Below are 26917 nucleotides of genomic sequence, written 5' to 3' on the forward strand. Positions count from 1 at the left end.
CCATCGCAATCCGAAGCATGCGCTGAGGCCCCTCGCGATCATGGCCCCAGCCCTGCAGACCAGCGATCCAATGACCCATCAAGCCGCCGAGCCGCATCCGAACGAGGTCGAACTTCCCTACCACAACGACGTCCCCGGCCACCCCGCATCTGTTGACTACGATGGCGTCCCCGATGCTTCGGTAGACCCCGCCGTCGTCATGCGCAAACTGATGAAGGGCAAGGACAAAGAATGGGATGCTGTCGCGCCCAGCAAGTCAGGCAAGAAGCTGACCCTTCTCGAGTTACCGGTGGACATCTTGCGCTTGATCATTAAGGAGGCAAGTTGACACGCTATCAACACCTCGGTCTCTCTCCCAGTACTGACATTTGACATTTTTTAGATCACGCACACAAATGACCTTACCTCGCTCGCCTTGACCAACTCGAACCTTCACAATCTCGCGATCCCCCACATCTACTCGAGATTCGATATCGTCTGGCCCGATGCCACCCAGATGGCTACGTCCGACTCGAAGAGTGTCGATGCCCTTACGTACGGCCTATCCACGATCTGCCTCGGCAGTTCCTTCGCGCATCGCACCCGTAAGATGCTCAACCCAAGCTACATCCCCACCTACGGTTCCAACGTTCGGAGACAGAAAAATGACTACGCCAAATACACAAAGAAGTTCTCACTGGGCAATGGACCACAGGATTGGGTGGCCGAGTACATGATCTCGAAGGAGAGCGGCAAGATGCTGGGCACGCTCGTCGCTCTAGCTGTGGAGAAGATGGTCAACCTGGAGTCGTTCGTCTGGGATATGCCGACTGGCGTTCTCTCCGAGATCTTCATGGCTCTGGCATCCATCCCTGAACAGAGCCCCGAGGGCGAGTCAAAGCTGGAAAAGGTTTGGGTGAGATGGCATGATAACACCGACGGATCCAGTCCGTCGCCATCGTCGAGTCCGCCTCCCCCGATCCCGCCTCTTGTCCCACCCGGCAGCCACCTCACTACAGTCGGCATCTTGATTCCTTCGGACTCTGCTCATCCGGCGCCGCGGGGCGCGATTCCGTACGCGGAAACCAATATCGAATTCCCTACCTTCAGTGTTCTGCCTCCGCTTAAGAGTCTCACTGTTCTCGACATTGACGAACTTGCTTACCTGGACGAGATGGCCGTAGCGATCGAAAGATCAAAAGACTGTCTACAAGAGCTTCGTGTCGGCATATCCCCGAGAGCCGTCTTCAAGGACTTTGTCCAAGCCTGGGATGGACCCGACTTGCAGCAAATCGATCGGGATGCCAGGTGGCCCGGCGAGAGTTCCATTGGCGAGAGAAGATTAGGCGGTGTTTTGGGCGTGCTTGTCGGTCGTATCTATGACATTCGCCGCAAGTCGACGTCGAAATCGAGAGAGAAGGCCCCCATGGCATCGACGCAAGCGACACAAACCAATACCGCCCACTCTGTTATGGATACTACGGAGGCCTCGAATGTCTCAGGGCACCCCGACCAGAACGAGCCAGATGCTATGGAAGCGGATGGCTCAGTCGAGCCGCTCGTAATCCAGCCAACGGGAGCTGCCACAGATGACCGAGCAGGCCATGAGGAAAAGTCACAGTCTGTGAAAGACCAGGCGACGGGTGACGGGGACCTCGTGGATACACCTTCGGGCGTGCTGAGAAGAAGGCTGGACGGCAAGCTCAAGCTCCGTTCTCTAGAGCTCGAAAGAGTTCATTTGTCAATTCAAGTCTTCAGCCAGGCCTTCGACTGGACTGTCCTGACCACGTTGACTATCCTCGAATGCGCCCAGCACGACACTCTTTGGAAGGCATTGCGAAAGCAATTCGCTCCCACTCCGATTGTCAGGCTTGGATCTCATCAACACCACGTCAGCTCTAAGCAAGCTATGGAGTACCATCTGAATCTCAAGAGCATTCACACAGATGTCACTTCGGTGGCTTTGATCAGCTTCCTCAGAGACACTCTAGCTCCTAACAGTCTGGAGGTCCTGTTCTTGCAGGATCGGAGACGGCCCAGTGGACCGCCAGCGGTGACCATCGATCAAATCTTTAAGGGAATCATCAAGAAACACCGGGCGAGCCTACAAAAGGTTCTTCTAGACAGTTCAGATCGGAAGCGTGGCAATGGCAACACTGCCACAGACACTGCTCGCTGGCGCAACTGGGTGCTCCCGACGGACATGTTGCTTTACATGACCAGTGGACGCATGGTGAGCCTGAGAGAATTGGCCATTTCCTTGCACTTCAAAGACTGGGTAAGTTGTCTTTCGTTCATCTTTTGTGCGCATGCCTCAAAGCCAGTGAACACGTGTGCCTCGCATCACGGGTTCATTCAGCAACAATCACAGCTCCTACGATCGTCGTGATGATGCCCTGGCTTTCCGGAGAAGCAGAATCTCGAGGGTCTCTAATGCTAATGATGATTACAGCACACATTCCTTCAGCGCTTGCCAAACACCCCTCAGCTGCGGTCTCTCAACCTGCAGCATATTGCCGATCATATACTCGGTAACTTTGACCCTCGAGAGTTGGCGTTGCAGATGGTCGATATTATCACCCTTCGCCCTGATATTCAACTCTGTTATGTGGGCATTTCTACAAAGTGCTTCGAGATCTTGGAGAGCAAGCCGGCAGAAGAGAGCGGTGCGTCAACCACGAGTGTTGCGGCTGACCATGGTGTTGTGGGCCACGAATCTGGAGTCGACGGCGAAGACGATGACGAGGAAGATGAGGTCGCTACGGATGACGACGACACGGCGAGTCAGGTGGATGAAGATACCTCTGAGGAGGAAACCGATGATACCCCGGGGAATGCAGTACATGCAGATGACTCGCAGTCGGAAGCGTCTGCAGCGCAGGACTCGGACGACGATGAATCGATGCGAGACGCTGATTACGGCACCTCACGTCCTCGTCTCCGACTCCGTGAGATCCTGTTCTACGATGACAAGGTAGCAATTTTCAAGGCTCGGCACGGCAGGCTGTAGTATGGTCTCGGAAACTGAGCTAGGATACAAGTGATGAAAGGGGAGGGGGCGGAAGGGAGACATATGGACGGGTCAAAACTTGCATACCACGGAGGCATATGCGAACGATACAGTGAGACGGTTGAATACCAAGGCGAAGGAGGTTTTGCAAAGTACGTTATCTTGAGATTTTGGGGGCAGCCTTGTTTTCCCTCCCCCCCCTGCGGACTAGCATAGTCGTCTTTTTCTTTCCATCAATTGATATCCCCTCCCGTGCTGAATAGCAGCATATGGAGCCATTGTTAATTCCATTCTCTATCCCGGAACCCTTGTGTCATGGTTTACAGCTCACTTGTCTGTTGGATACCTCTAGGCCAGTAAAGTCAACACGGTGTATTGAATAGATGGAGCAGTATGACACTCGTCCTCTCGTCAGTTCTATACACAGTGGTATCATGTCCAAGAGGTAGATGGCATAGTCTTCGTTCATTTATCCATCACATTCGACCCCGTCTAGTGGCTGACTCTGCAGAACTGTTCAAGACACTTTGATATCAGGAACAGATATGCAGCAACGATCAGTAATCCCCTCGCACAAGCAACTCTGGACTCTGTCAAGAGGTAATTGCCATACAGAACCATCTTTCCTAATCTGCCTAGGTTACCTACGAACGACTACCTAGACTAGACCAGAGATGTTGTGTCTGGAACGTTACGTCCAAAGTCCCACCCCTGGTTTAATTTTCTCCCCTTTGGTCTCTTCTATGCTTGCTGTCCCACCCCGCCCACCGGCGTCTATTTTTTGCTCCTGGAAGGATGGGAAGATGAGATGAGGTAACTTGAGAGGCGAGATAGGCGCACAGAAGAGGTGACAAGGAAGGGCAGGGCAGGGGAGTTGGAGGGGAGGTGTGTGTACGGGTGGATGAGGGCGGTAACGAAAGGGTAGTTCGGGACAAGGCGGAGTAAGGAAGTGTGATGGACGACTTGCCACCCCTTTTCTCCAGATGTAGATGGAAGGATGAAGGGCATGGGATGGGACGAGACGGGATTGGGGGGGAGGGACGCAAGCAGACCTTGCATGCGTTAGCCGTTTCGTGCCTACGGGAGAGGGAGAGGCTAGAGCTAAGGGAAGGCAAGCCACCACCACCACCACTACCATCACCATTGCCATGTTCACCAGGACGCAAGCTCGTTGAAGAGGGTAGGGTAGGGTAGGGGAGGGGGATGGATGGGCATCCGTCTTTCCGGCTTTCCGCGCCGTACCCGTACGGCGTGGTGTATTCCCGCTTTCAGGAGGAGTTGGGGGAGGGGAGGTAGGGTGATAGGTAGGGTTGGCACGTACAATCCAACGGGGAGTTTGTAACTCCATATTCCCAGGACGAAGCTTTTGGTCTAACATTTTGTTGTGCTGTTGTGAAGTGATATACCGGTATTGGACGTTGTTGGAGTGGGACTACATCAAGTTGTGCATGTGTGTACATATGTCAAGTCAACCAAGATTGCCACTAGGGCGTTTCTGTCTCGGGATCAACTTTGGGCTTTGTAATTGCTCGGGAAGAGGGGACCTCGATCGCCGCGAGTTCCTCAAGAGTCCAGTACAAGAGCTCTGAATGGTCTGATGGAGAGGGAAGGGGGTGATGGGGGGGATATCTACGGAACTTACCCTGCTGTCACCACACCCTCCCCCTCCCCTTCTCTCGTCCCAGTCCTAGCCATAGTCCTACTCTTCACCCAATGATGATGTCTTTCTGCTTGTATGCCTTAACCCGGGCCCCATGTAAGTATACAAAAGCCGTTGAGGGGAGAAAAAAGTCCTACGTCTAGGCTTGATCGAGAGACTCTCCTTGGATATGAAGGTGGGGGAGGAAAAACCAGACCCTTCCTTTCCACCCCTTAGCCGCCCCCTTGCCCCTTCGTCCCGCGGGAAACCGGCGTATTTCGAAAGGGAAGGTAAAGTAGGCACCAATGTGATAGTTGAGGAGGCGAAGTGCAGAAGAGGAAGAAGAGACTGAGGCAGATCTCTTCTGTTCTGGAAGTATTCTGCGCCATCTCTCTCTCTCTCTCTCTTTCTCTCCGCCTTGTCTCCATAGCTCCGAGACTCGGGAAGATACACACATTACCTTCTACATCCTCAGTCCCTTTGGCCTCCGTGGCTTTGAGTTACGAAGTTTGTATACAGGTATACATATTGTCAGTTCTGGCGGAGTCCCTGTGAGAAAAAGGAGTTCTACAGCCCCCCATAGGTAATGATACAACACTCTCGACCTCCATCAAGCTTAACCAGCCCTGAACCTGCAGACAGATGGGGAAAGGAAACAGGCAGAAAGAAAGGTGGGGGTGGCCGTGGCGGTGATGGCGCTTCACGATGGTGGTGGTGGACATGGGGGCTTGCGCACTGCGGCAGGAAGAAGGAAGGCGCAAGGGAAGAAGCAGGTCGAGATGAGTTTCTGCGAGTGGAATGCCTGTACGGACACAGAAAAGGGTGGGAGAGAAAGAGAGAGGGCGAAAAGGCCCAAACCCAAGAACGAGGGAAAGGAGTCAAGCGGGAGGATCGTGATCCTTGCCCTTTTTCTTTCCCGCTGAGGCCATGGCGGTGGGAGACCAAAGTGGAATGAGGATGTGGTATTAAAGTGTACTCGAAGAGAAGGTGATGTTGGGGGGGCGAGGAATGAAGGTCTCTCTTGCTGTTCTTGTCTATGTCGCCCTCTGTCTCTCTCTTGTCATATCCCCTGACCATCATCTCCTTGCGAACAAGTAGATCAATCTACAGGTAGACAAGCCTCTACGGCTTCAGTAGACGGAAGGACGAAAGGACAGGAGCCTAATCCAACTGGTCAAAGTCGTCCAGCGGCAAGGCAGTATCCGCATACATAGCTGGGAGAAGTCATCTCGTTTACATGCTCAACAAGGGGAAGGTTACGATTTACCTGTTGCCAAGCCGGTAGCCCAAATATTGAACAGAGGGAAAAGGCACAGAAGGATGACCTCCCACGTCGGGGGGGGGGGCAAATACATGGTCTCCTTGTAGGGCTGCCCTGAACAGTCGTAGACTCTGAAGACTAGGAAGGCAGAGATCTCACCGTATAGCCCTTGACATCCTGTCGCCCTACTTTGGGGACTCCGCAAAGGTAAAGTAACACCGAGAGAATGGGACTATCAAGTCTTCTTGAAGCGGACAAGGTAGTTGAGGATGTGCATCCTGGTTCCAGGACTTCCCTCTTTGGATGTAGTATTTCAAATATCAAACGAGACTGTGATACCTCTAAAATTGTAATGAAAGAGGTCCTGCTTACGATGTAGCTCAAAATGGCATTGCGTAGAACATCACAAGTAGAGACGAGACGAGACTCGTCAAGAGATCATTTCCAAACCGGGACGAGCTTCAGTCGAGACTTTGATAGCTACATGAGCCCAGAGCAAGGCCACCCCTTGCCAACGGCTCCCTCGCTTGCCTGCTTCTTCGCCGTGTGTAAATTGTTTGCAAAGCGGACTTACTGTGCTTGGCTCGTCGTTTTTCCATCCCCGTCCCCAGGATAACCTCTTACGAGTGAGCATCTAGACTGCAAAGCCGGATCTAGGTCCGTCTGGCATGAGCTGTCGTGGGGACATTAAACATTGATCGATGAATTCTCCTCGTCGACCGGAATGGCGGCATTGTGCGCTGGCTTCGCTGTACCTTGCGCCACCCATAGCTCGACGAATCCTTCCATCTTGGTCTGTTTCCCCCCATTTCCTGTCTACACCCTCTCTCTTTCCCCGAGAAGACTCGCACTCGTTCGTCGAACTAGCGTCTGGCCCGGACACTAATGGAGCACACCCGCTCCCCGTGAAATCACAATCGAGCCATCGAGATGCTGTCCGCCGTCGAAAATAGCAACAAGGTAATTCTGGAGCCTAGAATCTGTCATTCCCCTCAATGCCTGGACGATGTGCGGTGGTTGGTCCGTGAGGGCCATAGGACCGACCTCCCTGCGCAGGTCACCGCCTCGTTACCACCAGGACCCCCAGCCACAGTTTTGGGAGGATCGCGTGCATACCGCTCAAGCCACGCTCGCGGGCCCAGAGTGCGATCATACAGTCGAGGTTGGCCAGCTCGGAGTCGGGCTGAGGTGAGAAGGGATATCCAGGAACCACAAGGCTGACTTATTCCCCTTCGTGAGACGAGCTGATGAGACGTGGTCCACATAGAAGGCTGGCGCACATTCTTCCATGTTGTGTCCTTTGATACACATCATGCTTCCAAATCGTGACTGCCGCAAGAGGCGGGGGCCGTCCAGCTTACCTCCCCGTGACGACGACAACAAGACGCTTCCGCATTGTACGCATACTGCGAATGCAAAGCTTCAAGATCGGATCTTTTCGCCGCTAGTCCCTCAGACGTCGCCGCTTCCAAGTTGAGACATGCCAGGTCGTCCACCACCTTCAGCCACAATGCATCAGTCCTCTAGCCCTATGAGCCGTGCGCCCCCCTTACCAATTCCCCGGACAGCCGTATGGGAAACCGTCCACGAGGTCCGGAGGACCTGAAGCGAGACCAAATGCTCCGAATCACATCGGTACATGAGCCGAGTCGGCCATAACGACGGGGTTAATCTGGAAAGTCCGACCGCGAACGCAAGAAGATGCATGGCAGTGCTGCGTTGGCCCAAATTGCCCCGTGGTGTCTGAAGACGCTGACCTGTTGTCTACGAGAGCTCATTGCTGACGCTCGTAACGCTCTTGCCGAACTTATTTTCGTTGATTATGGCGATAGACACATTCGTCTGACTTGACCACCACCGTGATTCGTCAGGAGATAATGATAGAACACCGACGCCGTGGATCGATATTGTCCAAGGTTGACACTGCAATTCCAGTCTATCTTTGTTCCCACACATAGGCACTGCATCGAGTCGCTGGCGGACGGCATCGACTATGAGTGGCCAGATGCCGCCACCACAGTTGGCCAGACACATTTTGTGCATCGAAGAGGGCGCGACAAGAATATGTGCTAAGTGCGCCATTGCAAGCGGGTGGTGCGCCGCCAAGTTGATCGATCTCTCGACATTAGGAGGGGGGCGTGTCTCTGGCACCTCTTGGTCATGCCCCTCGTAGGGCGCTTGGTGCGAGACGTTGAATCCTCCCGATGAGCCAAATCATCCATGCTCGCATGAACCTGATTAAAGGCGTTCGGGATGGATCGCGCCGTTACATTTCACGACCAGAAGCCACGCAGGCCAGGCCAGATTGTAACAATGTTTCTTCGCACTTTTGCGGGGGTTTGGGTGAAGGCGATTGGCAGGTTCGGGTTGATATATCAGGTCCCGCCATACCAAAGTGCCAAACAAGTCGTAAGCAGAGTGGACTTGAATATCCGTACAATAGCAATACGTTAAAGTCCCCATAATAAAGAAGGAGCCAGGGTCTGGCCAACGATCGTGGATACTGTGGTGTGTCTGTCTACTCGTTTGCGGCACAGCCGCAGCATCTCAAGTCCACAGGGCAACTGGATGTAACAGTGCTGGGCCACGTCGAGCGTGCAGATGACGGCCATATGTCAACTTGAATCCAGTGCTTCAGCTCATCTTTTGACAAGGGGTGTGCTGCAAGACGCAGGCTTTCCGTTTGAGAGTGTACGGGCGAGCGTGTGCTGTTTTGGAACCTGACGCTGCATGTCAGACTTTGGAGCAAACCAAGACGCAGATGGAGAGCGGTCGGTCCCTCGTAGGGCTGGGAGGAACACTTGGGGCCGGCAGCGGAAGGATTCTGAGTGTGTCTAATGGCCGGTATGTACGAGTGTACGGAGAAGGGTTCCGTCGGCCAAAGGTGTAAACGTAAAATACGTGTTGAGGGCGTATCAGTACGTCCACGTACAAAGGTCCCATCCGTCTGGTCAGCCACGGCACCAGCTGGCCCTCGAACAGACCATGACGTCGTAGGCGCGGTACTCAAATTTGGTCTCACTGCGGATTTCCCTCTACCAAAACATTTGTCGGAGGGAAGTGGTTTGGGTGAAAGAGCGATTATTCGTGACGGTGACAGCGTAGAATTTGAGGGGATTCATTCATGGATGACGTCGACGTATCTAGAGCAGAGCCGTGCCGCCCCTCTGCATATCTTGTCGACGAATCGGCAGGCAGTATACGCGGCTTTTCTGGCTACGCTCGTGAACACGGAGAGCAAACCAGAAGAGGCAGTTCAACCCTTTTCCCAACGTGAGTATGCATTCCGCCGTGTGGTGTGACCTATGCGTCTCGTGCAGGCAGCCCTAAATCGCTCTGCCCTACAGGGCCAGAGAACATCGGGTACTCTGCGTACCCAAGGAGACCTGGCTGTTCCTCGCCAGTCTTTGAGGTCTGTGAAGCCGCGACGATTTTGGCGGCGTTCGACCTAGAGACGCCATGGTCTGAGGCACGGCGCTCCCAACTATTGCATTTATAATCTGCTGACATATAACGACGAGCGCCCGCAACCTGGTCTATGCTGTCTGTGCCGCCGCGAAACTTCCGGAGGTCAGGCGAGGGTTAGAAGAGCTAGGCATTGTTGATGATGCGTGGCCTAAAACCTGTCTCTTGGCTCTTCAAGTCAACGCCCGCTTCTTAGCTTCAATGTGAGCCTTCAGGACATCAGAGCTTGTTCGAGCCTTTGCGAAGTCGGAGACTTCGACAGCCTCTCGGCGACGTTGACTAGGTCGGGGTGAATCCGGGGTAAGAGGCACAGTCCTCCCCCATCGGCCAAGGATTCCGCAAAGTCGATCAGACTAACAGTGAGATTTCCTTTCAGCAAACTGTGTCCCTTGGCCGGGATTTGGTAGACCTGGTAGCATCATAGATTCGGGCCCCTTGGTGAAGCACGGTGTTTCTGGCAAATCATCAGGAGAAAAGAATGATATGATCCCACGCGGAGTATGGGAAATGCAAAACACTGAAGAGTCGGTGACGCTAACAATTTTAACGTAGCAGACAGACGCCATTTCCATCTCTTTGCAGCTCAAGACCGCAGTTATATGTGGGAGAGCGGAGAGAATCTCAAGCAAAGTGGGATTCTGCGGTGCCCACTGCACGCATGCGGGTTTCTTGTTCACAGGGCAGTGTTGTATGCCGTGTGCAGCGTGCTGCAGAACGACGGGGAATATGAGGAGTCCACGGAACACCCCTAGCCCGGTGGGCTACACCCGCTTGAGCTGTAAAGGGCGAGATGGGAAGATGCAAGACACTTCTGAAATGTCTATGGTGAAATTTCTAGGGCCCGTAATATGAAACACAATGGTAAGCAGGACGTCTTCCTGTGGAGGTTCTCATTTGATGAATGTCCGTGGGTGGCAGCGTCGTTGGTGCAACGGTACAACCTAACCTCGTGTGCCGAGTGCTTTCGACAACGTTTGGTTTTACGACTTCGCAACCTCGGCCTTTTCCTTATTGAGTCGTTTACGATAAATCAAATGCTTGGCCGGTGCATTGTGTTCATTGCTTTCAAGGGGTCCCAAGGGGCCCATCACGCTGCCCATCCATACTGTCGGAGCTTGGGGGCGAGTCCCGAGACTTTGGAGCTCACTCGTCCGAGACCGTGGCATGCCGCATGAGCAGTGGGCTGTTCAGAGTTCAGAGTGCCTGGCAACCCTGGCCGTCTGGTCTCCATTTCGATGGGCAGTCGTCAACGTGGCAGTTGTTCCTCTACTCCGTACACACTTCAAGGGTCCGTTCAGGGTGCCAACAGCACTCGCATCTTCACTCCTTTGGGAAGCAAGCTTCTGCTGTGTATTTGCGGTGATTCGGGTTATCCGTACGGACGCAGCCAGTCCGGGTCGGGTACGGAGTGGTTATTGCAACCTAGCTCAATGTGGCTCCGTAGGATTTGGAGTTGATGTTCGGATAGCAAGGTGATGATGAAAACCAGGATTCAATCGTCAACCGCCAGAACTCAGGCTTTGGGAGCAGCGGTGAGGCCGAGGTTCACAACGCTCACCACAACGATTAAGTTGATGATGTCTCCCATCGGAGGTGGCAGGTGCTCCCTAGCCTTCTACAAGTCCACGCTGATGACAACTTAGGGCGTGGGCAAAAATGCAATGGATCCGGGGCCGGATTGAAGCGTGACACTGCAGCTTGTCTTCATCGACCCGAACTTGTGTCAAACCTTGAGATTTGTCCAAAGTTTCGCAGTCTTTCCTAGTCTGGCAATTCGTAAATCTGGCCAACGAGTTTCCGACCGTAATCTTCGATCTTTCCCGCTTCTTGCGTCTTCCATGCGTATGCGTACGTCTCACATAATCAGGGATGCTTTAGGACGCAGCCTATTGACGAAAGCGCAACGATCCGCGATGACCGTGAAAGTGGTGAGAACTCAAAGCGTCGTATTTGGACCTATTCCCCTCTCACACACATGGGTCGCACGAGTAAAGAGACGTTTCCTTAAAAAAAGTGCTTGTTGCGTTTGCATCTGGCAGAGGCTCGATTTTGAAGGGGTGAATGTCATCGGACCCAAGCCAATGAATTCGCAGCTCATCGCCGATGATAACATCTGACTGGTATCAGAACCCCACGGCTTCACGCTGAGGCACTCTCTCTTCTCTCTCGGTTCGATTTTTTCTCAGCTTCTGCGGTCATCACATTGTGTCCAGGTGCGTTTTTTTTTTTGTTTTTTTGCGGCAAATCAACGGGCCACCTGAGGATCGATCTCGTGGCTTGAATGCTGTCCATTGCTTTGAACGTACATGCGCGCCATGGACCAGGCTACATGGCGTGAACAGGTGAGCCAGAGATAATTGGCTCGAATAAACGCTGGCCGTCAACGCCATCGGATGTTTTCGCTAGGCAAAGTGTAATATGTGCCGGAATGTCTGAAAGCGTTTATGACCCAAAAGTCGGGAAATCATAATCCCAGTATCCGTAAAGATGCTTCGGATATGATAGGTACTGTATGGCCAAGAAAGAAGCTAGAGTTGGTGAAAACAACATGGTCATCGGTGCCAACCCGACCCAAACCAAAGTTTAAGCCTTGTGGGATTAATATCGTAGTGGCAGGGACTTTCCCGGTAATGTCGATGACGGACGGCGGATTATGGGGCGCTTGCTGTATTACTCAAGCCCTCAGTGCCCGTCTAATGTGTCAGTCGGAAGACCTCCGCTTGAAATGTGTGGCTCATCTCACGGCCTGAGCCCGTTACTGATGTGATTAGGGCGACTGGCGTTGGTGCAGTCCACAAGCCCGGGCCTCAATGGGGCTGCACCATCTCGTCCGAAGCTGTAGCTCTGGGGGTCCAGCTTGAAGCGGCCTAAGAGCGACGATCGCGTTTTGCGTCTCAAGGCAGCAACAAAATGCACCTTGGACCAGCTGGCCCTAGGTTTCTCCGTCTAATTTAGAATATGCAGCACCTTCAGGATGCCGACTCACGGCCTGAGATGCTGCTGGGCGTCAGATGCAGTTCGACCACCACGGAAACCAGCCGCAACATGGAGGCGTTGGTGCAAGGCCACGGATGGCCACCGAAGTGACTTGAAACAGCGATGAGCAGCGTGGGCTTGCCACAAGTGGAACGCCACCAATGGTGACAGTCAACGTTTGCTCGAGTGAGGTGGCGTCCAGACTCGTGGGTGTGATGTTCCAGAGGGGCGGGCAGCAGCTCGTAGTAGGTATGTACGCGACTATGGTAGCTACAATCATGTTGGTGGTTGGACTGAATTGGTGCTTTTAGAACTCTACCGGTAGAGCCGAATCGGAGAGGTAGCCGTGCAATGCGAGGTTCCTTTGTTACGGCGGTTGAGTTGTACCGCTGTAGATGTGCTGTCTGCTGACGGCCAGCAACACCCTTGACTGGCAATGATGTGCATCGTCCTGTCACTCAACGAGACTGGGCCGAAGCCAATTGTTACTTGAAGGCTCTTTCTTCCCCCACACGTTGGAGATGATGACATGGCGTACCTTCGAGGGGGGACTTTTGTTGGCTGTTGAGCGGTAGAAGCTTGTGGAGAGCGACGGCGCATCTGATGAACGCCCGCGAGAGAGAACGATGAGGGCGCTGTAAAACTGAAAGACCAAGCCACGCCCCGAGTTCCCGGGCGAGCCCTATCCGTGATTTAGTTTAGTGAGCTTCGAAACTGTGCTGGATATACCATGAGCAGGTAGCGCGGCAACGATCCAGTACCTTAGGCCTGAGGCTCAGTGTCTCCTCACCCCAGCCCTAAAGGGCGTCAAGGTGCGGGCGACGGCGTCATGTGTGGTCTTCTAGTGCGTCGGGAAGTGACCGAGGTCACGATTCGGGAGAAGGACGCTGATTGAATAGAGTAACGAGCTAGATGTGGTCAAGACTCAAGGGACGCCCCATGATTCGGACAACAAGCGACCGAGGACGCTGAGGCCGAGAAGGCGAGATGGTCTACTACTGCGTGGACAGCCGAGCTGGACTGACAGGCTTGACGAGGTGCAGAAGGATGAAGCGCAGCCAAGGACTGGTAGAAGAGTCTGCCTAACGGCGATGCAAACATGCGAGAATAGCGGCGATGTGATGGGGACAGAGCCTTGTCGTCGCGATGGCAGTGCAGCGGAGACATCTGTATCCGTACGGGTACTGGTATTGCGGTGAAGGCACACCTTGGAAAACCGTTTGCCAATGTCTACCTAGGACTTTCTTCCCTTGCTCAGGTTGCCGATGGCTGAGTGAAGTGTTTGAATGGCATGGCATGGCTTGGATGGCCGGTCGTGCTTTCTCTGTGCGAATATCCGTATGAAGCCCAGTGGGAAAGATGCAGCTGTATCTGTTTTCGTATAGACACTTCCATCAGTAGCAACAGTGGGTGAGTGGTAAGGACGACTGGAGGTAAGTACGAAGTACTCCGTACCTCATCCGTCCATGCCAACGTTGATGGGGGAGGGGTGCACGGTAAGGTAAGGTAAGGTAAGCCGTTGACGTTACCGGGCCTGCCCTTGCTGCTCTGGATTTTAACGACTGCCTAAGATACCTGGTCTGGCCTGGCCTCGCCCATCCGCACCAAGATCTCGGGACCGGACGAGGTCAAAGCCAGCCGGCGTCTGGCAGTAGCCACCAAGGGTGTGTTCTGCCGGCGGGAGAGAAATTAGAAGGGAGATGGGGGTTGAAGACTGTCAGTGCCTGCGATGAAGTGAGTGAAGGAGCTTTGCCAAACACAGCTGCATCGCTTGAGAGGTGGGTTTGCGTCCGTAAGTGTAATCTGTGCGCAACATCCCGGTCATGAGGTGAACACCAAGTGATGACCAGCGGAGCGGCGCCGGCAGGCAATTTCCAACTTGTCCAACTTCCACTGGGCCTCGCGAGTCGGAGGTTGTCACTGCTCACCTCAGGCCAACAAGGTGTGTTCTACGGAGTACGTCTCCGAAGTATACCGAGGTCGGCTGCATTAGGTAAGCCCGATGAGGAACCGCACAACGTACTGCGTTAGTACACTAAGGTAAGGTAGGTAGGCAAAGTCACTAAGTACTCACAGATCCACTTCAGGGTTGACCCCAAGCAGCACGGTCTGTCGATCAGAAGCTGACTTTAATCACATCGAGCAAGCACGGTTCACTGCTTGGCATGGCAGCAAGCTGGGGTTGACCTTCACCCGACATCCATGAACGAAACGATGTATCCCTACGGGGTGAACAATGATGAAAGGTGTCCACAGGGTAAGATGATGGTTAGCTATCCGTAGAAACATCAACGGGGTCATTGCAGAAGACCTTTGTCAGAACGGTACGAACTTTTGTCAGTTGCGTCAAGCTGAATTGCTTGATAGGTGGTCTCGAATAATTCAGCCCAACTCGGCCACGATAACAGCAACAGTAACGACCACGGGAGCAGAACCTGCCTGTAAGACTTAGAAAAGCAAAAAGGAAACTCGTTGATCGTCTGACTGGATGTCTCTAAAAGAAATTTGGGGCAAGTTGCACCCGTGGGAGGCAGACTACGGATAGATGGTATATCCGTACCTAGTAGGTGATGACGGGTCAGACTCAGACACGAGATTGGTCAAATAAGCCGAGACGCCCGAGTTCCTCACCTCATCACCTTAGAAAAGTCAAGGGTAGGCATGTCCAGCATCTTACGGGTATTTACAATGTGGCGTACAGGTCAGTGTGGGAAAAGGCCATTGGCTTAGGTTGTTTTTCCATGCTGACGCCTTACGGACGCTATTTGGCTGTCCCGCGCGGGAGAGCTTCCCAGATCCATGCCTTCCATTTGTTACTCTACCTTTTAGGTTAACAACATGGGGAGGTAGGCATCCGTCGCCTTTAAACGACCCAACTTCTGTCATGGCCGAGGAACCTTGGTCGTCCGACGTCTCGCTGCTCCGGAAAAAAAACCCTCAAGGAGAAAAGAAAGTTGACCCAAATTTGGAAAGACGAACAAATGATTAGAAGGAGGCCGGGAAATAGAAAAGACCTGGGAGCAAGCAGACGAAAACAAAGCCAAAGCCAATTATTGACACACCCAAGACACCCACCCACATCTTAGAGGTATGGAAGTTGGGACTTTGACATTGGACAGCAAAACGCCTAGCGCACGTAGCGCACCCACTGCGGCTACCCTGGCGCAGACATCTCACACGCTCGTCTAACCTTCTAAATCGAGCCATTGCAGGTCCCATTTGCCGCTGCGGTGCCGGTCGGGGTGGTTGTTGTCCTAAACTAAGGTATTGGTAATCCGTCATCCGAATGTACATTGCCCCAATGTGCGTAATGAGGTAAGGTAAGGTCAGATGTACGGAATTCTAGTGCTCATCCTCGTCCGCACACCCACTTCCATGTCTTGCCCCGGATACGGACTCGGAGCAATGAGAGACGACACAAAGCCGATGCGCGGCGGGGTCTGTCGACGACCCCATACCTGACGTACATCCGTAGGGTATTGCCTTCGTTTGTCGTGTTTTACGCTCGCCCGGGATTGGTTATCTCGGTGACATACGGACACTCCGTACGGATGGAACGAGAAGTAAGGTAGAGATTGTGGACACGGGATAACGTCGAGTCACCGCCATATCTCCCGTCGGCATAAATGGAAGGAATGGCAGGCAGGGTAAGGTAGACTGGACTCCCATTACTTTAGACGCAATAAGTATGCAAGAACGGAGCCCGTATCCGTGAGGTACCCTGAGGGAAACGCCTTGAAGAAGATGCTGAAGGAAACAGCAATCGTGATTTTCCTTGCTCGTTCCCAAGGCGGCACCTGCCTTACCTTGCCTCGCCTTACTGTGCCGTACCGTCCGTAGGAACATCCAGGTAGGTACGGATATCTAGGTAGCTACCTGGCTTACAGAATCCCTGGATACGTATCTACTCTTTCTGCCCCGGTTCCCCATGAGGCGCTCTTCTAGACCCGAATAAGATTAGATCCCCATGACCCAGACAGTACGTACCCTGCCTGGCGCTTTCCCGACCACACCGTGCATCCCCACTCCCGTCCTGAACGACGAACGACAGCTCCAATCTCCAAGGCCTTTTTTTTTTCTTGCTCCCCTTCTTCTCCAATTATCGTCTCACCCAACCTGCTCACATTCTCTCCACCACCATATCCAAGACTGGGCCACATGCGGACAAAGCAGCGACAAGGATCCCGATCCTTTATTTTCAAACTCTTGGGGGAATCCAAGGGACTTGTCATTCCCTCGCCATTTGTCGCACCTGGACTCTTACGTTCTCCCCTGGGTCTCCTCTCCTATCCGCCCTCCGTTTCGCGAATACGTCCTGTTCGCACAATCTCTCTGCTGAACGCCGCCTGCACTTCAACAGAGACGGTCAACACCTGGCCCGTTCTGAACCGTCCTCCCGTGTCAATCTCTCGTCTTCACCTAACCTATCCGGGCATCTTGTTATTCTGCAATGCAGCGGTATGGATTGGCTTCCGCTTCCGCTTCCTTCGTTCCCAATTTGAGTCGCCCATCGTTGTGGGCACTACCCAACCCGCCCGTTGAGAGCATCTAGTGTCCGGCTTCTTCTTCAAACGGTTTCCTTCTATCGAAGTACCTCAGTCTTCCAATTGGACTTGGGAATTCGTTACCGCTGCTTACCCTCTATCTGGTTTGCTGTCGATGCTGCCAAGAAAACAGACGAATTGAGCACAAAAAAAAAAAGAATGAGAAATAATCGCTTCATATCCTTAGACAGGGCAGCGTCACAGCCCATCGGACCAACATCAAGTTCTTGCTCTGCCTGTCCAGTGCCGGGCTAGGTTTGCTACGCAAAACCGCCGTCCCGACGTACTGGCTCCCGGCCCAACACTGCCATTTCCTGGGGCCCAGTTGTCAGTCACCTACTGCAACTTAGACAACCTCAAGAGGGCATGGATACAGGATGCCACACACACACACACACACACGCACTCACATTCAACCATACACAGGCTTCCTCGCGACACACACACACACGCACACACTGGCTGCTAGGCCCGGCATCCTACTAACACATCATTTCATCTTTCCTAGGTGTTCTCTTGCGCGCGCAGCGGTTCCTCAGTCCTAGCTTGCTGGAATATCACCTCGTCGAATCGATGATCGAATGCCCTCAACTCAGGGTACTCAGACATACAATTACGGCCCCTGGTTCCCCGTTAACGTCGAAACTGCTGCCTCAATAGGGAATAAGGTCAATTGAAGTCCCATTACCCACTCTTTCCCGATCACAGACCGGCTGGGACGGGTTCAAGTCAAGGGCTCCCCTTCCCCGTCGCCAACATCCGTGGACCGTCATCTTCTTCCCTGAGCCCTTCCCCGAGGCCCAGCACCTGCACAGATACCTAGTACTACCTTACTGTGTAAGGTAGCTGACCCAGAAACCCAGAAACCCAGAACCCAAGGGCCGGTCTCTGACGGCCAGCCAGGGCTCGAGCGATGTCATCCATGATCCATCCTCTACTTTCCACACCTCTTTCACCTAGCAGTGCTTTAGTGCGCACTAGCCTTAGCCCTGCAGCCCGTCTCAAGCTTGAAGCAGGGACGTTGACCAGGGCGTTTCGTTACGGCTGCCAATGCTTTTGCTGGAAATGCTGGAGCCTATCGATCCCTTCCCCGTCCCCTCCATAGCCCCATGTCTTTCTTCACTCATCAACTGTGCCCGTCTGCCCATCATCCCCCTCTACTGTGTATGGATACCTCAGCACGCTCCGCAACCCTCACTCACTCTTACTCTCGCTCTCATTCTCACTCCCCCCAAGGTCTCATTAATTCTGTATTGCATGTCACTCGCACTCGCTCACACGCCTCTAGCAGCGTGCCTCCGCTCTGCGCGCGCTTTCGCTCTTACACCATGCGCTAGGAACTCTCTCGCCCGCTCTCACCTCCGTTTACACCCCTCCCCTCCGCTCCCAAGCAAAAGTCTGCCCTCGTTCCCCATCTTATACACGCCCCCTTATTCTCCACACCATTCTGGTGTGTTGCGATCACACCCCCACACCCTCCATAACATAACAGTTTACACACAATGGGCGCTGGTACCTTACTCTGTTCTCCATCCTGGCCTGGTCACTCAATCCCATCTTTCTTACCCTGAACCCCTGCCCGCCGTCTGGACTTACCTCCATGTAGTGTAGCTTGTCTCTTTGAACATGTCCGTCTCTTGTGTCTTCTCTCCTCTCATGCGATGAAAAAGGTACGTCCAGAGGTCGGGATCTGGGCTACCATCTCCACAGCTTTTCACTGCCCGCTTGCCATTTATAAGCCAGTGCCCGCTCCTAGGCCTGTGAGGCTGAGATCTTTAACCTTCTGGTGATATCCAAGTTTAGCATCTGTGATCTCGTTGAACCAAAAGCCTCCACCTGGCGAGCAAGCAATCCTTCCTTCTCCAGACCTCAAAATCGTTGCCTGATCGTACTGGTCTCGTTATAAGTCGTCGATCCGGGTCTTCGAGTATCAAACATCGTCACTGGCTTGATACAACACATCAACTGGTAACAACGCTTGGACATACACAGCAAAAGGTATACTCTTACACAAGTACATCTCGACATCAACTCTTCAACAACCTCGCCCGTATGTGCCATCCAGAGTTTCTTCATCGTCGTCCTTCTTCTTTTTCAATGGCTTCCAGTTTTTCTGAGCAGGGTTGCGAGGACTCTTACTCACTTCCACCCAGATCTAAAGCAGGGAGCCGTGTATCAGCTACAGCTGCTCAATTCGCCAACATCCAACTAGTCGACTCCCCCAGAACGCTACCGTTAGAGTCCAGCCCCTCGGTCAGATCTGAGGCTCTCCATTCCTCCGGCTATATCAGTCCCAACCCGCCCAACTCCGCAACCTTTCTCTCAACCTCCAACTCACAAGGATACTCGCCCTTTCCCCTCCTACCTCCTGAGATCTTGAACGCAGCAGAGTGGAACGAACACGAGGTACATCACACTTCGGATTCGACCCCTCTAGTCAGAGTGGACCCCGCCCAGGACTACTCTTCCAACCAGTCCTCTCCGCCACTGAGAACCGGAGCAAGCATGAGGTGCGCTTCCAACATTGTACCAGCCACTAGACTATAAAGACCATCTAACACTTCCTCCTTCTTCAGCACTGTTGCTATTCCATTTGACCCTTCGTTCACCATGGGAAGCCGATCAGCATTCACTTGGCCTGGTAATTAACCGTCCATTTCAACTCCCCTCTTGTACCCTTCTGGGATCCTCTAACAATCTCAACTTGAAGGTCTCGACAACCCCGAAGCAAGCGGATCATTACTTGGCCACAACCTCTCTTCCCTCGGACACCATCACCAAGACGCCAGCCTCACACCACCCAGCGGTTCCAGATCAGTAACAGCAAGCCCGCCACGGGGGACTTTGACACCAGAGCAGAGGGAATTGAAGAAGCAGAGAGACATGGCTCGTCGAGACTCAAAGGCATCACAACGCGTCCACAGAGCTGGTAGCAACCCCTACATCCATTCGCCTCCCCTCAGCCTACCCGACGTCTCTTCAACAATGGGCGTACCCGTGTACACGACAGCACCGGCGCCAATCTCCCTTCTCGCAGAGCCGGCAACTTCAATGGGATCGTCATCATACCTCCCCTCTTACAGCCCGCCTCTGTCAGACCATGGCTACCAGAGCGGATACCCACCAATGGCCCAGGCCTACGGCATGGGTGGCATGGACTACTCCAACCAGTTCCAGCCGCCAGCACAATACGGGTATGTTACGAGAGAGATGGGGATGGCCCAGGAAAGACGCTTCGAAACTAACAAGAACCAACGCAGAAGCCGACACTCGATGCCTGTTGGACAAGACCCGAGCCTGATGTATGGCGTGCCGCCATCGATGGGCCCCGGAGCCCCAGACCAAGGGGGGCACGTCAGAGTGGTGCAGAGCCGGCCTAAACCTCAATGCTGGGAACACGGCTGCAACGGAAGACAATTTTCAACCTTTAGCAACCTCCTGAGGCACCAAAGAGAAAAGTCTGGGCAGGCGACCAAGGCCACATGCCCTAATTGCGGCGCCGAATTCACAAGGACGACGGCAAGGAACGGCCACCTTCTCCACGACAAGTGCAAGCAGCGCCGAAACACGTGAGTGCTGTCGGCCGTTGGAACCAACAGCACGCGAACGGGGGAGAGAAAACCAGCAACAATAACAACAAAAGTCCCTTTTTCCAACACACACACACACATACGCAAGCCATGCAAGGACCTTACGGCCGTGCTATTTGCGGATGGAGGGGGGAAAATACCAGATCCGTTTTACCATTCGAACTGTACATGTTTGGGGCATTCGAGCATTTACTTAAACAGGAAACGAGAGAAGCCGAGGAGGGTTACAAAAATATCGCTGGACAGGAGGGAGGAGTCACATAGGTAGAAGTTGTCCAACGAGCTTGTCATTGGCACACTTTTTTTTTGGGGGTACATTTTTTGTTTCTTGGTTCTTTCATTTGGGTTGTTTGGGTTTTCCTACCGGGGAGGTGTTTTTTCGGTTTGTTTTCGCTTCGTCATCTTTCTTCGTTCTCACGACAATTTTGGAAGGCTTTTGTTTATGGGGGAAGCAGCGGCAGGAGCAGCACCAACGGCACAAGACGATCAAAATCGTCCAGGTGGCACATCTTCTTCTACTCAACTTTTCGATATCGATATCGATAGAAACTTGAAATATACCCTTTCACTAGCGTCAAAAAGAACGCATCTTTCTACATACACGTTCCAATCCCGTTGTCTCTCGGTGCATCAGCGTCAAAATTAGGGACATGCAGCAACTTACGTTGAAAAGCAAAGTAGATGCAGTCCGTCAAAATTAGAAAACACCATTGTCCGTCTTACCGACGTCGTCTCATCTCGTCTCGTCTTACAACTCATCTGTAAGACGGACATGGCACCCGGCTTCCGTGGAGAAATCCTTTTTTTTTGTTTTCCCTTTGTGGTTATTTTTGACTAGTAACAAGTAACAGCAGTGCGCGCAGACTTACCTAGCGGACATGGCATCCGAACATTTTAGGCGTGAGAAAACAAATCTTGTTGCCTTGAAGGATAAATTACAAGCATCCTTGAACGCACGTCATATCGAATAATCAATTTTTTGTTTTTTTACTTTCGCTCTTTCGCTCTCTCGCTCTCATATCCGCCTTGTCGTTAGTCTACATGTGAAAGACATTACCAGGGGGAAGGGGGGGCCTGGCGGAAGTGGTGAAGCGGGAGAAGGGAAAAAAAGAAAAGGCCTCTGCAACCCCGGCACTTTTTCGCTTGAACCCCTGGCAATCTCGAAATTGGGTGAGTCGCCCGCAACCGGCAGCCCGCAATGTCTCTCAAGTTCCCTCACGCCCACCCCACCCCTTTCTCTGTTTCGGGCATTTGTTACCACCGACCGTGGAAACGACCAAGCCATCCAAGCTAGGGCCCTTGAATCTTATGAGTGAGCGAGCGAGAGCGGGGAGGGAGAAATGGCTACTATCCAAAACAATGGGAACTTCGAAGAGGGGCGGGCCCAAGGAACAATTGTTGTTGGCGGCCGCCAAACGACGCCGTGACGCTGGGTCCCTTGTCAAGGCGGCCGCGGAGGCCAAGTAAGAAGAGTGAAAACGAGGTTGGGAAGACGAACAGGGACCTGCCCTTCTCTCTCCCAAACATACAAAGGAGGGAACAATAAGCATTTTCGCTGGGAAGGGGTTTACGAGATGACAATGGAGCTCCCCCCGATCATGCGGCATAGTCTGGTAGGCTAGTTGGATTTGGAATGCGGTACTCCGTGAGGGAAAATGGGGACAACCAAGCAGGAAATATGAGTACATTACCTTACGTTGCTTTACATCCGATGTCGTTGGATCTTTTGTCAATTCGTCAGAAATGGAGATACGACGGATTGTGGAGGGTTAGACGTCGGATGGACCAAGGTTTGGATGGATGAAGGAGGGGGGCGCGACGACGTTTCCAGCGAGGGCAACGGGGGGAGAGGAAAGGTCCTAGCTTTCGGAGTCGCTCTCCGTCCATAGGGGAGACGCTGATGCATAAGCGCCAGCGCCAAGTGAGCTATGAGCCGGGGGCTTCCTAGTGATGTCAAGATCAGTCGAGCGGAGTTGGAGAGGAGACCGTCGTGCTTTATCCGACTTTTGCAAGGGCCCGGCGGAGACTCGAACACTCGGTGGGCTCCCCCGGTTCCCAGCCGTGGAACTCACGGATCGTGGGGCTGGATTTCCAGGCCACCGGCGGAAGCAATCTATCGTCCACGTGTACTTCGGACGGGGAGGTGTGAGAGAATGGCATCTGTGATCTGGTAGACTGGTACGCGGCGCGCCCAGCATCCCATCTCGCTTGCTTACTATCGCTCGCCGACATGGAGGACCATCGGATGATATCAAGAAAAATATGGGGATTCTTGGTGGTGGATGGAGGTCCCCTCTTCACGCCGGTGCCGGACCGAGACGGCGCGCAGCCGACTTTGGGGGGGGGGGGGGGGGGGGGGGGGTGGGGGGTGGGGGGTGGGGGGGGGGGGGGTGGGGGGGTGGGGGGGGGGGGGGGGTGGGCGGTTGGGGGGGGGGGGGGGGGGGGGGGGCGGGGTGGGGGTGGGGGGGGGGGGGGGGGGGGGGGGGGCGCTTTGGCGCACTTTGAGGATCAATATATGATGCCATTGTTGACTGGGGATCGCCCCAAAGCGTCTCCATTTGTGAGTCGTAGTGTTAGAACCGGGATGGCTAGCAGAGCCGCTGCGAGCAAGTGGCTGCCGTGCGACGTTGAGAAGCCGTGGAGTCGAAAGATGCTTTACCAAGTTTACGGGTCGACTGGCGTAGGATCGGCACCGTACAGGCGGACAAGGCAGGTATCAGACATCCATACTGGCCGCGGATGCGATTGCCTTCTTCTCGAATTCTCCCTCACCCATTCGACATCGCCCGATACCAGGACAGCAAAGTTTGCAGTCATTTTTTGTTCGCGAGAAATGCTGATTTGACGTCCATCGGACCAAAGCCGAGACAAAAACGCTAGTCGGTAGACCATCCAGAGTTGAGCGACACATGCAATGAATACTTGGAAGAGTATGCAGTTGGCCGAATCAGGCTGACCGACTTGCATGCTGCCATCGGACAAGGAAACGCAAGAGGGGCCAGTCGACTCAACCCAAGCCTCTTCTGTCTAGTGTAACTGGTCCCGGCGGGCAATTGAAGACCCGCCTCCCGTCACAACGGACCTGGTTGGGGGACTAGAAACCTGGGACCCGGGCTCCCAGGGCTCACAAGGGAGAGCGGGCAGCGATCGCCGTCGCAGACGACCCAGACAAGCCGGGTTCAGTCAAGGCAACGAAGGTTTTTTTTTTTTTTTTGCAGATGAGCTGCTTGGAGTTGTCTGGCTCGATCGGCGCATCCGTATTCAGCCGTCTAGACTCTAGGCCAGGAGTGGCAGGCCAGAATTCGTATGAGTAGGAAAGCCTCCGCAAATCTCAGGGTTATGATATCTTCTAGGCCAAGCGGGCTGCAAAACGGTGAGCAAAGAACAACAAGCAAGGTGAGGGGAACAGGATCAGATACGTACCGAAAATGAAGGTAAGGCGAGGTACGTACTTATTGGAGAATGGGAAAATGCTGGAGGTGTGTATGGATAGTCACTGTGGTGTGGTGTGTGGTGTAGCTGACTCCGCCTTCACCCCTCCCCCCATGTCCGACACAGCCGCGATGGAAATAGGACGGGTCCTAACTGGTAGGGAAGACGTTGGTAGGTTGTAGGCGTCCCTAACGATGTCTGGTTTAACGTCTATCGAATCCATCTGATTATGGAAAGAGGTCGGGGTTGAAGGGTTGATCGCGACAAGCCTGCCTCTAGGCACCAAAATAAGGTCGAATTGGAGATGCACGAATCTCGTTTGAGCTGAGATGAGTTCTTGCTTCTGAGAATTTGGGGCTTGGAACGGCCCGCCAGGGCAAGAAGGAATAGACGGGCGGGCGGGCGGCGGCGGCATACCGCGGCTGTTGACGCAGGTAGTGCGCAGACTTGTGCGGTAGTCATGGCTATCGTGGTGGTGGTCATGGTTGTTGGAGTTCGAATTTTTCTGTATCACTACGACTAGACGATGACGACGACGATACCGTCGCTTGCTCCTTTGGCTTTGAGGGTGTCCCGTCGATGGCTGCGCGACGCCCACGCGCCTCTCCGAGGTCTTCCGCGGGAGGATGAGGCACAGGACCAAGTGATGCTGCGTCAAGGGCGTGTCATCCTCCGAGTCCGAGAATTGCGAAGGAAGAAACGCAGCCCAGTCCGAGATCAACGTGGGATTGAGGAGCCATGCAATGCAGATGCAGTGCGAGGGAAGACGACGTGGGTGCCACCCGGTTGGTGTCGACGACCTGGTGATGGATCAGAGAGGGCTGGCCTGGCAAGTTGTGAGCGTTGAGAGCGACACTGCAAAGGTGAGGGAGGCATCTTACTGGACCGCCCGGACTTTTAGAGGGGCGCCCCCGCCGTCTGTCAGCCTTCACCCAACAGACGAGGAGGGCAGGCGTGGCAGGGTGCAGGGGATGCTGCGGACAGAGGAGGTGAAGAAAGTGCAGTGCAAGACCACAACGGTGGGTACCTTACCTTACTCTGTCCTGTACCTTGAGGTAGTACCTAAGGTCCGTAAGGTAAGGTAGGTATGGACACCTCACTCCTGGCTGGGTACGTAGATATTCCGTGTATGGCTACGTTACCTTCTTTCCTCCCGGTTGACATATTGCGTAGATTCCGCGAGGTACGGATACTGGATGTTACACTACCCTTGCTGGGCGTGCAGGCCTGGAAGTGACGACTGACTGTAGGTACTGTATCAGCAGTGAAGGCAATCTCAACCTACCTTACCTTAGGTAGTCAATGCTCAACACGCCGTCCGGTCTCCTTATTGCCACTTCTCATGGGGAGAGTCGAGACTGTCATACCTTGTCCCGTCATCCCCAGAGACATCATCCTTACAAACTGAACCTTCGGTCCCGAGGCAAGCTCTCTCGTCCGAAATCCTTGCCGGGTTCACCGAAGACGTTCATCCTTGGTTCTGGCTCGTGCTTGTCGGAGACTCTCCGCCCCCAAATTTTAATCTCAGGGTGGAGTGAGCGGTTCAATTCGCTACCCGAAACTCTCGCAAGGGCCAAAAGTTGGTACCTATTGCAACCTCAGCTTCGCCAAGTACCCAACGTCGTAGTACTTACTGTGGTCATAGTGTAGGTAATACTTCGCTCTTCCTCCACACCCCGACTGGCCTTCCCATATAACTCAATCTGCTCTCTACTGAACCCCCTTTCTAGAGACTGGAGTAACAACTCGACACCCTGCCCTGTGAGGCACATGGCTTACAAGGAAAGGCCAGGAGTGGAAGACGGGGCGAGAGAGCCGTGAGCAGGGAATGAAGCGGCTTTTGTGGCATGAGGGGGGACAGCATCCATCATTCATGCGCTGAATGTGCCCGCATCTGTACGGATGATAAAAAGAAGACCAGGGGCACCACCTAGAGAATCTGATGTCATCTTTCGTAATTCGCCTGCCTTGGGAGTCGATGTGCGGCAAAATATCGAATGAGAGCTGAGGGAGGATATGAACAACGTCGTACCCATTTTGGGATAGTCGAGTTTCTGGTCTTTGCTAGGTACGTTCATGGGTTATCAGTTCACTGCAACCAGTAAGACGAGAGCAGAGACGAGCTCACTCTTCTGAACAGTGCCCTTCTTCCCCAGGCTAGCCGAAAGTTACCCCTTCCTGCCGCCCGTGGATTATCCGTCATGCCTGGAATTCCGCAAGAGACTCGGCCATGATTAGACAGGCCCGAGGTTGACGGTCGGATGGGCAGACCCTGTTCGTAATGGCTCAAAGAAAAAGTGTGACCAAAGATCAAGAGATCCAAATCCCCGTGGATTTGAGCGAAGAAGGGTTGGGGTTACGAAGGGGTCCAGTACCTATCGGTGGGGGTTGGCGATGGCAAGTATCCGTAAACCTGCTCGTCCGGGCTCCAGCACGGTTACCAAAGGTGCCTGACTGGCTGCCTGCAACACTTGGGATGTGCAATGATTGGTCCCTGGTTTCTGGATCCAACCTCCAGGTTACGCTGTTGCAGCCTTCTGCAACCTCGATCTTACTCCCGAACAGGCTCGGGAGTAAACACCTCGAACGCATGGTAACCTTGCGGGTGTCCATAGCCTGTGTCCGTAGTGTACAGTCACGGACAGATGTCAATAATTGAGCCCCCTTGGGATGTGATCCGGGGGCTCCCCGTGCTGGGTAAACGCTAGTCTAGGCGGATGACTACCACGCCAGCCGCTCGAGAGTCGAGATTACCGTCATTAGAGTGGCCTCATGCTCCACATGAACGTGTCGGCGGACCCAGAGCGACTACAAATGATCCTCGAGCTTCCGTGGCAAACCGACCCTAGTCCCGAATTCTCGTGCGCGTTCGGCCCCATTACGCCCGTCGGTGAATGACTGCGAACGGGGGAGACTGGGACCTACGACTGTCGGGCAAGTCGGTGTTGTCATCCGGGCTTCATTTGCGCGGCTTGGTGTAGTATCCACGACACGGCAATCCGCGCCCAATACCAGCTATTT

General features: G+C 53.7%; 10 protein-coding genes across 10 annotated transcripts; 5 read left to right on the forward strand and 5 right to left on the reverse strand.

The window, feature by feature from the left end:
- Window positions 1-40: 40 nt before the first annotated feature.
- On the forward strand, window positions 41-2989 carry CLUP02_06028 (F-box domain-containing protein; the record flags this gene model as incomplete). The annotated part of the gene is made up of 3 exons (XM_049285032.1): window positions 41-289; window positions 383-2257; window positions 2432-2989. 3 exons carry the CDS (start codon window positions 41-43, stop codon window positions 2987-2989), a joined length of 2682 nt encoding a protein of 893 aa, XP_049142175.1.
- A 774-nt stretch (window positions 2990-3763) lies between these two features.
- On the reverse strand, window positions 3764-4684 carry CLUP02_06029 (uncharacterized protein; the record flags this gene model as incomplete). Its single annotated transcript, XM_049285033.1, has 5 exons — window positions 3764-4041; window positions 4110-4254; window positions 4311-4421; window positions 4501-4574; window positions 4648-4684. 5 exons carry the CDS (start codon window positions 4682-4684, stop codon window positions 3764-3766), a joined length of 645 nt encoding a protein of 214 aa, XP_049142176.1.
- Window positions 4685-6576: 1892 nt separating this feature from the next.
- Window positions 6577-7971, reverse strand: CLUP02_06030 (uncharacterized protein; the record flags this gene model as incomplete). Its single annotated transcript, XM_049285034.1, has 7 exons — window positions 6577-6684; window positions 6784-6937; window positions 6981-7072; window positions 7131-7187; window positions 7251-7388; window positions 7529-7653; window positions 7737-7971. The coding sequence occupies 7 exons, from the start codon at window positions 7969-7971 to the stop codon at window positions 6577-6579; spliced, it is 909 nt and encodes a 302-aa protein (XP_049142177.1).
- Window positions 7972-8142: 171 nt separating this feature from the next.
- Window positions 8143-10924, forward strand: CLUP02_06031 (uncharacterized protein; the record flags this gene model as incomplete). The annotated part of the gene is made up of 13 exons (XM_049285035.1): window positions 8143-8298; window positions 8370-8484; window positions 8544-8660; window positions 8719-9162; window positions 9243-9351; window positions 9411-9500; window positions 9570-9628; window positions 9731-9878; window positions 9950-9997; window positions 10068-10179; window positions 10224-10369; window positions 10425-10755; window positions 10823-10924. The coding sequence occupies 13 exons, from the start codon at window positions 8143-8145 to the stop codon at window positions 10922-10924; spliced, it is 1977 nt and encodes a 658-aa protein (XP_049142178.1).
- A 69-nt stretch (window positions 10925-10993) lies between these two features.
- CLUP02_06032 (uncharacterized protein) lies at window positions 10994-13497 on the reverse strand (the record flags this gene model as incomplete). Its single annotated transcript, XM_049285036.1, has 12 exons — window positions 10994-11045; window positions 11214-11289; window positions 11330-11467; window positions 11498-11543; window positions 11612-11679; window positions 11740-11786; window positions 11975-12019; window positions 12098-12221; window positions 12341-12760; window positions 12820-13012; window positions 13121-13171; window positions 13291-13497. 12 exons carry the CDS (start codon window positions 13495-13497, stop codon window positions 10994-10996), a joined length of 1467 nt encoding a protein of 488 aa, XP_049142179.1.
- A 3056-nt stretch (window positions 13498-16553) lies between these two features.
- Window positions 16554-16832, forward strand: CLUP02_06033 (uncharacterized protein; the record flags this gene model as incomplete). The annotated part of the gene is made up of 1 exon (XM_049285037.1): window positions 16554-16832. A coding segment is annotated over one exon (279 nt), but the record flags the coding sequence as incomplete, so codon positions are not given.
- A 1299-nt stretch (window positions 16833-18131) lies between these two features.
- CLUP02_06034 (uncharacterized protein) lies at window positions 18132-18485 on the forward strand (the record flags this gene model as incomplete). The annotated part of the gene is made up of 1 exon (XM_049285038.1): window positions 18132-18485. The coding sequence occupies one exon, from the start codon at window positions 18132-18134 to the stop codon at window positions 18483-18485; it is 354 nt and encodes a 117-aa protein (XP_049142181.1).
- A 486-nt stretch (window positions 18486-18971) lies between these two features.
- On the forward strand, window positions 18972-20447 carry CLUP02_06035 (uncharacterized protein; the record flags this gene model as incomplete). Its single annotated transcript, XM_049285039.1, has 4 exons — window positions 18972-19384; window positions 19451-19515; window positions 19585-20068; window positions 20135-20447. The coding sequence occupies 4 exons, from the start codon at window positions 18972-18974 to the stop codon at window positions 20445-20447; spliced, it is 1275 nt and encodes a 424-aa protein (XP_049142182.1).
- Window positions 20448-22390: 1943 nt separating this feature from the next.
- Window positions 22391-23022, reverse strand: CLUP02_06036 (uncharacterized protein; the record flags this gene model as incomplete). The annotated part of the gene is made up of 3 exons (XM_049285040.1): window positions 22391-22408; window positions 22469-22797; window positions 22965-23022. The coding sequence occupies 3 exons, from the start codon at window positions 23020-23022 to the stop codon at window positions 22391-22393; spliced, it is 405 nt and encodes a 134-aa protein (XP_049142183.1).
- Window positions 23023-23740: 718 nt separating this feature from the next.
- On the reverse strand, window positions 23741-24772 carry CLUP02_06037 (uncharacterized protein; the record flags this gene model as incomplete). Its single annotated transcript, XM_049285041.1, has 5 exons — window positions 23741-23827; window positions 23888-23960; window positions 24019-24360; window positions 24439-24696; window positions 24753-24772. The coding sequence occupies 5 exons, from the start codon at window positions 24770-24772 to the stop codon at window positions 23741-23743; spliced, it is 780 nt and encodes a 259-aa protein (XP_049142184.1).
- Window positions 24773-26917: the final 2145 nt, after the last annotated feature.

Source organism: Colletotrichum lupini, chromosome 3 (genome assembly GCF_023278565.1).
Source record: "Colletotrichum lupini chromosome 3, complete sequence".
NCBI lineage: Eukaryota > Fungi > Ascomycota > Sordariomycetes > Glomerellales > Glomerellaceae > Colletotrichum > Colletotrichum lupini.